The 14,953-nt window shown below is 37.8% G+C and overlaps 1 protein-coding gene across 1 annotated transcript; it reads right to left on the bottom strand.

Moving 5' to 3' along the window:
• Positions 1-1,742: 1,742 nt before the first annotated feature.
• LOC127870207 (death domain-containing protein 1-like) lies at positions 1,743-14,438 on the bottom strand. Its single transcript, XM_052412862.1, has 12 exons — positions 14,010-14,438; positions 13,102-13,230; positions 12,484-12,576; positions 10,256-10,412; positions 9,583-9,709; positions 8,970-9,083; positions 7,737-7,848; positions 6,596-6,778; positions 6,175-6,306; positions 5,306-5,428; positions 4,422-4,562; positions 1,743-3,637 (listed from the first exon to the last, which is right to left on the bottom strand). Exons 1-12 carry the CDS (start codon positions 14,436-14,438, stop codon positions 3,533-3,535), a joined length of 1,845 nt encoding a protein of 614 aa, XP_052268822.1. The 3' UTR covers positions 1,743-3,532.
• Between the last annotated feature and the right edge of the window lie 515 nt (positions 14,439-14,953).

The raw sequence follows: 14,953 nt of genomic DNA, 5'->3' as shown, positions 1-14,953 counted from the left end.
GAAAATGTCTCTGGTCGGCAAACGATGCACATTAGACTTTTTATTTCACGCGTTTCGATAGTATAGCGTGAAATATTTGTCTTACGCGAAACGAGACTGTTTTACAGTAATAAAATGATTGGTTAGTCTTGCACGAGGATCTCAAACGTATGATTATGTTATGTAGAGTTCATTCTACCAGGCGTCTTCAGTCAGTGCGGACAGGTTTTATTTTAATTCTATGTGCTAAGAAAAATGTGTTGTTGTTTTTTGTTGTGATTGTATATGTTTTGATTTTTATATGAAACCAGACACATGAATGAGGCTCGACATTCGTATTGTGTTCCGACAATTGGCAAACGAGCACAGGTTTCCAGCGTTAACCGTCTCTGGTTTTTCCTGGCCGGTCGGTTCACATTTTGTAGCTATAAATCTTGTCATGTATGTATTCAATGTTGAACTTGGCTGCACAGTGTCCCGCAAATAAACGTCTCGTCTGGTATTGCAAACATGAGTTTGTTGTTTTTAAGGAGAAACAGAAGTGTAGCAAAAACACCATAGTTATTGGAGCACGTGACGAGAATCCCATTTTGATATGTTCGACTCTACATTGACCGCGTGATCAAAATTATCAGTGCAACTTTCGATTTCCGTAAATCATGTTTGTTCAATAGTCTGACAAGCGTTCACATAGATATAAAATTGATGTTTTCGAATTCATTGTATACGTAAAAAAATGTATTCATAAGACACTAGCCACACGGTGAACAGAGAGGCATCATTTTGACAGAGAGGCCACCGATATGCATCTACACCGTGAGCCATAGTACTAAAATATGTTTAAAGTCACACGACCGCATAAAAACGATTTAATCAGAATTCGTCGATAATCGCTTAATTGTGTAACGAGACCGTTATTTTGAGTTTAATGGGAAGGCATTGTGTCATACGTATGCAATAAGTAAAAATTATCATTCTACTCAATTATGCTGAATATTTTAGTGAGTTCTGTATTAAAAACTACTGTTGGGATGTTTGTAGGATAGCTGTCGATCAGCTGTCAAATTCTGGTAGACTTACATGCGTGTTTTTTGATAAACTTACGTAATGCAAAGTCAAAAAATATCTTACAAACTACTTTCCAAATTCGTACAGTTTGTATTTTTAATAATAAATTATTTGCGCTCTATGAAAATGTGGCTTAATGCATCTGCGTAAGGTGCCATCCCAGATAAGCATGGTCAGTTCTCAAATGCTAATCAAGGAAGACACGCAGTTTTTGAATATTTAGTTTAACGAAAATCAAGTCTAGACGGAGATGTGTCGTCCCGGATTAGCCTGCACGGAGTGCATAGTCTAATCGTGGACGACACTTAGCACACATGCATTGAGCCGCGTTTTTCCAGAGTTTGATTGAAATTCATTTTATTTCTCAAGTGTGCTTTTTTAGTTGTCTGAGTGATACAGGTAAAATCATACAGTTAACAGCTATTGGGTTATGCAATAGACGGCATGCCCATGAGTACATGAATAAAGGCTATAATGATTAAAGAAGTTACTGGTCTAATCGTATTATCATTATGATTTCGAATTCATACAGAAAAACTTTAATCAAACAAAATGGATTAATAGCGTGTTATTTGTGTATATACTCACATCAATCAAACAATATAACGGATACTCCAGCGGTGTCGGACGTGAAAAGCGAAAGGTATACAATTACATACACAACACAGAATTAGTCTCGATATTTATAATAACAATTCCTGATTTCGAATTCTTTATTAAAACATGAGTAACGGTGGATTGCTCAATACTTTTGTTGAGAAGAAATTAAATTAATAAATGTAATATTGTTTAGTCTTACGGAATACACTGAACTTATGTTACTGTGAAGGTTGAAATTAAAGGTTAATATTAGGATTAACACTGAAACGCCGTCAAAATATGCGATCAATCGGTAAGAAACACTAATATTTAGGCCTGCATTTCGACCCAAACTTTATCTCGTTTGAACACTTTGCAATCATATATTTTGTAATATTTCTATTGCTTGTAAATGGGCCATTTACTAATTTGCACAACGATACCTAGTTATAATATGTAATCCATTTACCTGTACACAAGACTACTCAACGATGCATATTGTGGTAACGGTATTGAAGCGATAAATATAAATATATTGCTAGGAAAACGAAAATATTACATTCTTAGCAGGGATGTTAACACAAAACAATGTGCGTACGTAATATGCCTACAAACATAAATATAAATAATTCATTATTCAAAGAAGCAATATCTCTTTTTAAATTGCGACATTTCTGTAAAACACGGGAACGTGTATTAATATGCGTTCTGTGGAAACTATATAACCGGTTCAGGTTTATATCCACAGGCAATTAGTAAAAAAACTCCATTTGTACGCTAAACTCTAATCATTTAGAGAAAAAGCCATTAAGAACAATTACACCCGTTTACGGCAACTGTCAAATAAATTACTTATTGTGAACAAAAAATTAAAGATCTTGGCTATTATAATATGTATATGTATTTATTATCCCCATCATAACCCAGGTAAAAATTTCATAAAAATAGAATTTTACAATAATCGTATACACTATACAAATAATACAAATAATACAAAAGTAGAAGTCATTAGTAGCAATGACCTGCTTTTAAACTCGACATAACAAGAGACAGACAAAACGGACAAGAGCCATCTAACATGAATAACTATACACATGGACATAAAAATACAAATAAAGAAGGCAAAAATAAAATACAGATGTATCACAAATCGAAATATCACATCTCGTCAAATCGGTAGCTTATAGTAAGGTAAGTGTTATATCACAGAATGTATTAACTTAAAAAGCATAAAAACACAACTCAAAATAAACTATTAAAATATCACAAATAGCAGTATTTGTAAAGGCGGTCAAGCTAACTGTACGCATGCGATATAGTAAATATTGTACTGACTAAATAACATAATATATTTTAAATTCTACAACGAGTGTGCATGTAATACAACTTCAAAATAAAGCACGTTTATATCAAACAATATGTACAAGAATATTAAGGTAATCGAATAAAATTGTCATACATTCGAAGTGTCTGATGCAGAACTAATGCACTTGTTAGTATGTGTATGTTTACAAATAGCACATTGTACAGCACTGTTCTGACATTCAGTAATTAAATCATGCATAAGGCACAAAAATGTATGACCGATTACAGAAAAAAACAAATGAATATACATTATTTATGTGTGCCAATAATGTGTACATCTTACAAAATGAAATAATTCAGAAAACTAACAGGACAACAACGACTTACATCTCAGTTTATATCGTATATGTATTACATGCACAATCCCAACTCTGAATACTGGGACACGCTTTTAGTTCCACACACCCTATGTGTCACGTGGCTGGCAATTTACAATTTCCACGTCTTTGGTTTCATCTCTTATAAGAGGATACATAACATAATTACGGAGATGCATACAACATTACAAGTTATAAAATCACAGTGACGTCATATCTGCTGGTTAATTCGTGACGTGATTTTCTCGGAATTCTCTGTCACGCGATCGAATTTCTTCTGCAAGATCACCACGCCCACTTTTGAGTAACGCGTTTGACAGACACGATACCTGAAAACAAGATCAATTGCGTGTATGTATTTTTATTTTATTTTTGTCCATGTACAATGTCGCATCGTTGTGTAACATTTTTTTAAATGTCATTTGACGGTCATCTTTGCGACGAACTTTTTTCAAGACGCTGAGCTGACATGTTATGATATTGCATGTAGATAAAATATCAAGTATGTTAAACATATAACAATACATATACTTAATAAAAGTATTGACGATGTATTTCTATTGTAAAAAATGAATATAAAATTTAGACTGACAATTTAATTGTAAAAGCTGTTTCGAGAATTTGGTGTGTATCTTGTATAATACGTTAATGTGTATTACAAGTTTGCATTTTGCCGTTAATTCCCCCCCCCCCCCCGACACAACACACACTCCTTAGTATTCTAATTAACGTGCACGTCGTTAACACCGGCATATGCATGCATATTGATGTACGCTTAAACCGTAACGCCCGACCCCTCCCATATACCTGTCCACGCCCCTCCCTCTCTCATATAAAGCCCTAACTACTATCCATACCTTCTCCATGCCCCTTCTTCACCCATACCGTGTCCACATCCCCCCTACTTTTTTCGCGGCCGTTCCTACCACACACCACGCCCCTCCCTCATACCACGCCCTTCCTTGCCTCACACCTTGTCCAGGCCGATCATTGTTCAATACAGAGCCACGCCTCTTCCTTCCTCATTTTTTTAACGCCTCTTACTCTCCAATACCTTGTCAACAGCCCTGCCCCCCCCCCCCCTACCTTGTTACGCCCCTCAGTTCCCCATACCTTGTCAACGGCTTTCGGAGTCTTCTTCAGCCATGTCATCAGCATATCATATCTCGCGTCGCAGTCATTGCAATCGCCATTTTGGAGATTGCGCAATATGGCCTGGACACGAGGCTTGCTCACGTTCAAATAACCTGCCACCTAGAAACGAGCAGGTCAATTGGTTACTCGCAGGCTGTTCTGGTTTTATGCTGTTTGCACATAGCCATTTTCACTTTGCTTCTGAGTGGGAAAGGGTTAAATCATAAAAACCGCAACTTGAAAAATATTTATTTTCATTTTCATTTTCAACCCCTGTTTTAAAATGGATTATCAAAACCGTAAGTTGTAAATTTGGACTGGTGATCTTGAATTAATCCCTCTCTGAGATTGAAATATAACGACCGGAACGAAGTTAACCCAGTTATACCTAGCGTCTAGGAAAAAGGCCTTGGCAAACAGCGTAGACCCAGATGAGACGCCGCACAATGTGGCGTCTCATCTGGGTCTGTGCTGTTTGCTTAAAGGAATTTCTGAAAGAAATATTCTAAATGTAGAAATAAATATACTAGACATCTCTAAATTTGGAAATAAATTGATCCAGTTTAGAAGGATTTTAGATTTAATAGTTTATTTACATCTCATCAACACAATATTACACATTACAGAGCATTACAATAGATCGTAAAACACATGTATTGCCGCTCAGCATTCTGAGCTATAAGAGATGGAAGTGTTGTACAAATTATATCATCCACTAAGCAGCTCCGACACAAGCGCTCAAAGAGCCAGACACACAAACACAGAGAGCTGTTTACTGTTTGATACAACTTGCACAAAATAAATCATAATATATGTATACACTAGGCATAAATGAGCTTATATACAAATTATAAACTGAGTACCATTTTCCACTCCTCGCCGAGTTCCTCGGCCACGAATCTGCAGAGTTCGTCATTGACCGGGTCCGAGGTGTTATGTATGGTGACAGGTGCTCGAATCACGGCGGAGTTCTGTTCCACGTGGTACTATCAATAGACACATCGACACGTAAATTTGAGCCTTTCTGTGCGGAATGTGGGTTGAATTCATGTGTAATAAGTGTCGCCCAAGATAAGCCTGCGAAGTTGGCACAGGCTTATTAGGGACGACATACTTCACTTTTATTGAATCTTTCGTTAAAAAGAAGACTATTTTTTACGAAGAAACAGTGCATGCGGAATGTGTCGTCCCTGATTAGCCTGAAGGGACTGCGGACCATTCACGGACATGCATTAAACCCTCCTTTCACAGAGCGAGGTTCAACAACGCATGAATGCATTAGAATTCTTGGTTTGAATGTTTACTAGTTCAAACAACAATATCAACGGAATAACTTTTTCAAACGTAAACTTTCCGATATTATAAATATAGATATATTACCGTACAGATGACGTAGGTGCGCGTACACTGTATTACCTTATGCGTGTTGTTGGCGAGAACTTACTTCGGTACATAAGACATATTTATGGTGAAATCACACTTGTTTGACTGTAGCAATCACGATGGCGAGCTCACTAAAAATTACATTGCGGATATTGATAGCCATATTACACAGATATACTCTGGAACATGTATTGCGATGTAACACAATACTGCCATAAGAATATCGAAGAAGAGCTAATACTATTTTACCGTACGGATATTGACGTCATTCTTCAAGGATATTGATGGTGAGTAAGCTCTATAAAATTATAACCTTAGAAATATTGATAACGATCGCAAACTATATTACCTTTGGGATATTGATGGCGAGTTCACACAGCTTGTCTCGCTTGTTCTCGTATGGCTGTTCTTCGTTCTCCTCGTTAGAATCCCGCCGTTTCCTTCTTGTCGTCGCCGTCTTCACTTTGTAATTCCGGTAAACCTAAGAGAGTCAATCAAACTTGAACAGAAAAAAATTGAGTTCGATAAAATACCCGAACATTTGAGCATAATATGCTGTAAAACAAGGTACACACTTTAAAAGATGTGAAGTCGAAAAATCTTAATGACGTATTTATCACAACGTTCACGATTTCAACACAATACTAGATCGAAATGGTCTATGTGTTTGTGCTTAATTTTATCATTAAAATTTCCTAGTCCCTATCTTATGCCAAAAAGCCCCACCATCTCTACCACGCACCTTATTTACAGTCAGCCACACCACCTACCTCTACCACGCCCCTGTAGACGGGGAAGTTCCTCTGCAGGTACTTGTCCACCTCGCAGGCGTGGAACTCTGTCTCGCTGTCCATGTTAGAGTTGTACACGAACTGTATGTCTTCTGAGTCCCGGCTCTTGATGTTTCCACGGAAACCGACCTCTATGACGTCGCCTTCGTTTATGCTCAGTGCCTTAACAATGTTGTAAAAAGTATGGAAACGAGTTTAAACACGTAATATTTAACAAGAATTTTTTTATTTTGTTTAATTGTTTATAATAGTGTAGGGGTTTATCCAATTACACAAATACACTGGCATCAGAACTCATGTTTTATCTTAAGTATTGTGTAAAAGGGTTAATTTTTGCTCACTATCTTATAAAGCAATTACGTATGCAACATTTCACATTTTACAGCTTTCGTTGAAAAAAAAATCATGCAGTGCACTTCGACTCAAAATTCAATTAAAACATGCACATCTCAAAACATTGTAAGCCAATTTTGCAATAGATAAATGAATAGCATTTCAAGATTATTTACAAGTACAGCGTATATTTTTTTCCCAGAAAACGGACTCGACATAATCTATCTAAGCAAATTGCTAACGATATATTTCGGCTAAAATAAAAAATGTTTCAATTTCATCATAAAAATAGAATGAGCCTCTGGAAAACTCTGCATACTGCATGATCGTGAAGTGTATTCACAGACTAGCGTGTGCACTCCGCACAGGCTAATTAGGGAATCACTTTCCGCTCTCATGGAACTTTTCATTTAAATGAAACCTTGTTTTAACGAAAATGCAGTTTAAGCTAAAGTGACGCTCCGGATAAGCCTGTGTGGACAGCACAGGCTAATCTAAACTAAGCGTTACCGACATGTCGCATAAAGTCCAGTTAACCAGAGCGCTGATCATAATACTGTGCTTAATGCATGTGCGTAAAGTGTCGTCCCAGATTAGCCTGTGCACACCGCCTAAACTAGATTTTCGGTAAGGAGGGACTTCCTTGAAACTAACAATACCATAAAAGCGTAAAGTGTCGTCCCTGATTAGCCTGTGCGGACTGCACAGGCTTATCTGGGACGACACTTTAGGCACATGCATTAAGCCCAGTTTACTAGATCTCGGATCATATGTTTCTAACTCTCACCTGGCTGGGCTCGGGCCCGTCGTCATACCCCTCCTGTGAGAGTTTCTTCAGCGTCTTCTCCGTGCGGCTCGTGGGTACCACGGACAATACCGTGTCCAGCGGATCGTTACTCCTGATTGAGAAGCATACCACTTGATTAGCCGCGAATAGCTCATGGAAAATACATGTGCACAAAGTGTCGTCCCTTATCAGACTGTGCATTCTGCACAGGTTGTTCAGGGACTAAACTGTCCGTATATGCTGGATTTTCGCTTAGACGAAACTTTCTTTATACGAAATATCATAAAGGCTGGAAGTGTCGTCCATGATTAGCCTGTGCCGACTGCACAAGGTAGTCTGTGACGACAGATTGCGCACATGCATTTAGACCATTTCTACATAGCGCGATGAATTCCATCTCTTAACCCATTTATGCCTAGTGGACTCTCTCATCCTTCTAAATTGGATCAATTTATTTCCAAAATTAGAGGTGTATAGTATATTTATTTCTATATTTAGAATATTTTCTACAGAAATTCCTTTAAGCAAACAGCGCAGACCCTGATGAGCCGTCGCATCATGCGGCGTCTCATCTGGGTCTACGCTGTTTGCCAAGGCCTTTTTTCTATACGCTAGGCATACATGGGTTAATAACATACAACACACATAAGTGTGTACAGATCATATCTCAAAATCATTGTGCTTATGTAACATACGTAAGTGTGCACGAATCATATTTTTATCTGAAAATCATTTTGTCCATGTAACATATATTTTTTTACAGATTACAGACCTGATACAGACAAGTTTGTTCGGAGAATTCGCATGTCAACTTGAACTACTTGATAGATATCCCAACGTTATTATGATGCTGGCATAACAAAGGTTATGGGATGTTTCTGTGTATATGCTTTAGTATAGCGATACAAACGAGTTTGCATAAAAACATTTTTTTACCGAACAAGTACCTCAAATAAATTCTGAACAAAACGCGAATGATACCTTAAACGCGAAAACCATAGTATTTTATGAGCCGCGTTCTGAGTAAAGTGGGCTTAATCACTTTAATGGATAATGTAAATGGATGAGCGTTAAGTTTGAAATCAGGGACGACTATTTCTGCCTACACTTACTTCCATTTACAAAAGACGTTCCTAAGACGAAAAAATCAAATACACACTTTGAGCAAATGCATTTAGCCCAGCTATCACAGAACGCGCCTTAAATTAATGTATATGACAACAACAAACTTACTTCTGTTTTAGAATGACTTGGACGAATTTCTGCGACAGGAAGCTGGACACCTCGTTTGCCATAGAGCCCACTTCTTCCTCCTTCACGTTGGTCTTGGTACGCAGCACCATAAACCTGACAGAGTAAACAGCCATCAATAAGTATGAATACGGTAAAACGTTAATATTTACAGAAATATTAACAATTGTTTCAACACGTGAACAATGAAGGAAATGCTCTATTTAAAGCACTTTCAAAACATTATAATAACGAAACTCGCTCTGATAAAATGAGACTTAATGCATCTGCGTAAAGCGTCGTCCCAGATTAGCCTGTACTGTCCACATAGGCTAATCAGGGACGACCATCTCTGCTTTAATGGACTTACTTGTCGTGTAAACGAAAATCAAGTCAAGGGGAAAGTGTAATCCATCAAGAGACTGTGCGTACTACACGTGCTAATTATGGGCGACACTTTCCGCACATGCATTAAGTCCTGTTTACCCACAACGAGGCTCCCGTGTTAATGAATACGTTAAAAGAAAGTAGGCCCGTTTTTTCCAGGGCTAGTCTCATATTAACAATATACTATTTGGTGACTGTGTGCGACCTAGGCCATCTATCGAATCCTTACTTCTCGAGCGGTCTATCCAGGTCGAACTGCAGCAGGTCCAGTTTCACCTGCATGATGTTCACGTTCTCCACGGGCGTCCACTTGTTGCCATGGCAACTGATCAGGTACAGATTGTCATTTTCGTCGTCTGCAAAGGAAACAACATATAATTAATATGAATAAAGCTCTTGGGAAAACAGGGTTTAATGCATGCGTGTATAGTGTCGCCCCAGATTAGCCTGTGAAGTCCGCATAGGTTAATAGCGACTAATCTTTCCGCATGTATAATATCTGTCGTTTATAGAGTCTCTACTTATCAACAAAATGAAATTTTTGCTGAAAGTGTCGTCCTTGATTAGCCTGTTTGGACAGCACAGGCTAATCTAGGACGACTTCGCACATGCATCAAACCCCCTTCTCACCGAGCGAGGCTCACCTTTATAGTACAGTATGATCGTGTATAGGGAAGAATGAATCTCAACAACTCAGCATTAATGATGCCGATATCAGGGATTTTGATACGGCATATATTTCGTTCTCGTTGTATTTTATTTAAGCAAATATGATGTACAGTTATATCGGTCCTAAACAACAACGCGTTTAGCTACCACCACATCAACAATGGATCAAGGTGTAGTCGATAATGTATTGCCTAGTGGGTTTGAGCTATACACATATGTCATCTCATGATTACCTTCGTTCATGGCATAGTCCCCCATATACCACTTGGTGGGTTTCGGCTCGTCCTTCTGGTTCTCGGCGGCCGCTATCTGCTCCTGCATCTTCTGAAGTTTGGACTTCTGCTTCTCCTTCTCCAGAGCCTCGATCTCGTGTGGCAGAAGGATGGGCGCCTGAAAGAAACACGTTCGCGCATGTGCGAAAAGATAAAGATACTAGCGCGCGCAATTAGTAAGTATGCGCATGTGTGCATATAAGAAGAAACTTTAAATAGAGCTCGACATGAATGTGTGTACATAAAAATAGTAAACACGCATGCAAGAAACGTATGTGTGCATATATCAAAAGAAAAATAATGGCTGGAGTTCCTGATAAGGTAGCATTTAAAACTTATATGCGAATTTTGAAACTCTAGAGTGGAAGTTTGGTAGGGTCTGTGCTTATATACCTTACAGTAAAGTATGAAAATCGTATGTGATAAAACGGCTTTCCATGGTAAGGAGATGTAAAGGATTTTTATTCATTTCATATCGAGAAATATAGTCATATAGGGCACATATGCGCAAACCGGAAGTCCTGCCCGCATGTTGCATGCTTTAAATGCTACATTAAGCATATATGACGAGTACACAAGACGATAAACATAATACAGTCCCAGTCGGCGCAAAGCAATATCTGTAAACTTATGCGTTATATAACTTTTTTCACCAACAGTACAGGAATATGTGGAACGAGCTTAACGCATTTGCGTGAAGTATCGTCCCAGATTAGCCCGTGCAGTCCACACGGAACGACATTGTCATCAGGGACGACACAGTTCGCGTGAACTGGATTTACGCAAAGTAGAAGCTTCCTTTAAACGAAATATACCATACAAGCGGAAATGTCGTACCTCATTAGCCTGTGCAGACTACACAGGCTTATCTAAGATGATATTTACGCAGATGCATTATGCCCCGTTGTCCCAGAACGCTGTTGTTAGGTAGGTCATACTTGTAAAAATAATATATCAGAACCTCAAAGCACAGGTACATGACACTTTACACAAGAGTGGGGTTGTTGTTCACTCAATCATTTCATCATAGATTTTATAATGTTGAAAGTATGCCATATGCATAATGATAACAGCACATATATCTAGAGGTGATGCAGCCTCATGACTTTAACGAAGAAACGAAAACAGGGTTCGGTCAACAAATACAAACAAATTGCAGCAGTAGGGAATCATTGCTTTAGCACTTTTTGCATTACTGTCAAGTTTTCAATTACGAAATCGTTGGATACAGACCCATAGCTTGAGGCCATTTGCACACACTTTCAGGAATGTGTTTTTAGTAAGGGTGTCACGATACGCTCACCTTACGATACGATACGTATCGCGGTACAGTGTGTACGATACAATACGTATCGCGATACGTATCGTCAGATGGAAACAACATACAAACTATTTAAAACGATTTTTCAATTTTATTTAAGACTTCTACGTATGTGTCATACAATATACAAAATACCATATATTATAATGTAATGAAAGTACACGAATTGACAGTTAGTTATTATTATTTACAAATCTAAAACTTTGATTAAATATGAACACGAAATTATTAATATGTTTAAAAAATACGGACTGCTTTATGTTTCTTTTACTTCGATATATTATTTAAGTTAAAAATAAAACGTGTTTACCAGCTAGTAAAACTGGCTATCTTTGCTTGTGCCGTAAAAAACTCCAAGGGCAATTCGTAGAACCAGTAAAATATTGCACATTGTTTCGTGACGTATGCGACACAGCACATTTTTGAGTCGTTGAAATTTAATTTTAATGGTTTCAAAGAATTTGCAAAGTTCTCAGCGGAATCACATAATTACAGCTCCTGCTAAGGAAATTCGTAGCGACTAAAGTCGTGATGTAAGCAAATGTTTATACGAAATAAACGCCTACCAATTTCTTACTGATAACACAAAATGCTTCCATATTTTTATTAGAAGCTCGCTCGAGGTGATTTCAATTTAACTTCCGCCATTTTTGGGGCGAATTACATTTACTTCCCTTGAATGCGTCATGGAAAAAGCCGTACCGTACCGTACGGACTCGGAAGCGTATCGTGAACCGTACCGAGGGGAGACTATTACGATATACCGTCCCGCGGAGTACCGTGACACCCTTAGTTTTTAGGTACATACATACAATTTTATAAAGGGAGCCTACTCGTGTGGACACAAAACTTTATAAAGGGAGCTTACCCTTGTTGGGTTCTTCATTTTCTCTTCCTTGGCCTTTCTCATGGCAGCCAGTTTCTTCGCCTTGATGGGGTTCGGAGGGCACGGGACTGTCACCTTTAAAAGACAAGACAATAATACAATAATAATAGTAATAGTCATAATAATAATACTATTTATATTTATATTTATATTTATATTTATTATTATTATTATTATTATTATTATTATTATTATTATTATTATTATTATTATTATTATTATTGACGATGTTGTTGTTGTTGCCTTTATTATCACGAGTGTTTTCCAGCATCATCATTGTTATCATGTATGTATAAAATATCATCGTCATCGGATTTTAATGCATCATTATCATCATGGCAATCGTTATAGTATCATAATCAACCACTATATAAGCCCGTATTATAGTTATCATCAATATCAAAAGCAATATTAGTACTAGCGAAAGCATTAGATAGTATTTACTATCATAATTATCAATATCTCAAACTAATACGGATCGTTATTCGTATCACTGTCACTTAATCTAAATTGTGTTGTTATCAAAGCTTATCGACGTTTTCTCAAGTCCTTTTTCGTCATTTATCCTTTTTGAAATCAGTCATCATGGATGCCACTCACCGTGACTGGTGTCTCGAATGCGGTTGACTCGAACTGCATGTGAACGATGGGGCTTGACGACAACAGCCCCTTGCACTTGGTTGACCGCGACTTCAGGTCCGTCACGGAACTAGAGTCCAAAGGCAGGACCTGGGGATGAACGCGCATGTATTTTTCTATATGTTTTAAGCATAATTGGACCATGCTCTGTGAAAAAGGGGTTTAATGCAGGCTAATCAGGGACGAAACATTTCGCCTTCGTGATAGTTTTCGTTTAAACAAAAATATCTCTTTTATCAAAAATCCAGCTTAGGCGTAAGTGTCGTCCCTGATTAGCCTGCACGGACTGCACTGGCTAATCTGGGACGACACTTAACGCACTTGCACACTTGCATTTAACCCCTTTTCACAAAGTACAGCCCAATTATGTGTTAAACATCTTTATTTAGCTCGATTGCTTTGAAAGCCTAAGGCGAATTGAAACGATATCGGTTTTCTGGGTTAAACCAGTACTAAGTGTTCATTTTTGGACATCTACGGAACACTTAGTCGGGATTTAACAATTGACCTCGCGGTCGCTTGGTCGACAACATTTCCATAACGCCACGGCGACCTATACTATACGACATTAAGAATTAGTTTGTGGTATATGTATACGTGTATGTATGTGTTTTGTTAGTATATGGCATTATATATTGTTTTGTACATCATTGTCTCTTAACTTTCTCTGAATCAAGTAATGACTGGTGTTTCACAGTTAGGGTATTTAAAATCGTAATACTTCTGTATTAAAAATATTTTATCAATGAGTGTGTGGAAAATATCAAAGCGGTTGGAATTCAATGGTGTGTTGTTTGTAAAGCATCATTTGTTTTATAAATATTTAACGATGTCTATCAGTTCACACTTTCTGATCCCCTTTTTGTTACCTCCATCATGATATGATCCTTTCCCGTGATGCAACCTTTTGGAATCGTCATACAAATCCTCTGATCGAAAGATGATGTCACTTTGCCGCCTTTTTTCGAAATCGTTGAGTAGTCTCGTTTTAGTCGACTGAACACCGCCACGCGCTCGAGACTATTCACTTCCGCCACCGCGAATTTTACGTCTTTGTAATTTTCCAGTGTTTCCTCCCTTGTTTCCAGGCACACCCATTTTCCTCCCTTTTCCGCCTTCACGATGTATTCGCGCGCAGTGTGTCCGTGGAAGCTCTGTTTACCGGCGTGTACCGGAATATACAACGCGATAGGGTCCTGAAAAAACAAACATGTAATAATGAATAACTGCGCGATATAATTGTCGATGTGACTTTGATTATCAGCGAATAAACACCAATGCCGTCTTATAAAGCGCATTAAGACCTGTGCGGCGCTCTGGTGTTTGAAGTTTTGTGCAATAAAAAATGTTTTTGCAACGATATCCATTTGTATGCAATTGTTTTAAAAGATCAATTGGTATTGATATATATATATATATATATATATACGGGTAAATCTCATTACGAACGGCCACCGGAAAAACTTTGCGAAACCGAAATTTCGCAAACTTAAGTACCCTTTTTCTTAAAGATTTGCTACTTTGAGACATAGTATGCGATAAAAGTCTTATCGTTGATTAATAATTGGTTATTTTCACTCAAAAAACGCGTTTTCTTCACTATGAAATTTATAAGCAAAGTTGGGGTTCCCATGGGATTTTTGCATTTTCCCATGGGATTTTCGATTTTCCCATGGGATTTTTTCTCCCATGGGATTTTTTTTCTCCCATAATTTGCAAATGGGAGAAAAATCCCATGGGATTTTGAACATTTTAAAAAACGTGTTTTATTTGCGTTTGCAAGTATTTTAACGTTATTTAAGGACTGTATATT

Source organism: Dreissena polymorpha, chromosome 2, assembly GCF_020536995.1.
Source record: "Dreissena polymorpha isolate Duluth1 chromosome 2, UMN_Dpol_1.0, whole genome shotgun sequence".
NCBI classification, from domain to species: domain Eukaryota; kingdom Metazoa; phylum Mollusca; class Bivalvia; order Myida; family Dreissenidae; genus Dreissena; species Dreissena polymorpha.
This window is presented reverse-complemented; position numbering and strand designations above follow the sequence as displayed.

What these genes read in the sequence shown, in the direction of transcription:
- LOC127870207 (XM_052412862.1), bottom strand. Translation starts at nt 14,438, where the DNA reads ATGCGCTTTATAAGACGGCATTGGTGTTTATTCGCTGATAATCAAAGT. An exon ending in CAAGTCATTCTAAAACAGAA is followed by an intron (nt 7,849 to 8,969) that starts GTAAGTTTGTTG and finishes CTTCTCAATCAG; the next exon opens with GAGTAACGATCCGCTGGACA. An exon ending in TCGCCATCAATATCCCAAAG is followed by an intron (nt 5,429 to 6,174) that starts GTAATATAGTTT and finishes GTCTATTGATAG; the next exon opens with TACCACGTGGAACAGAACTC.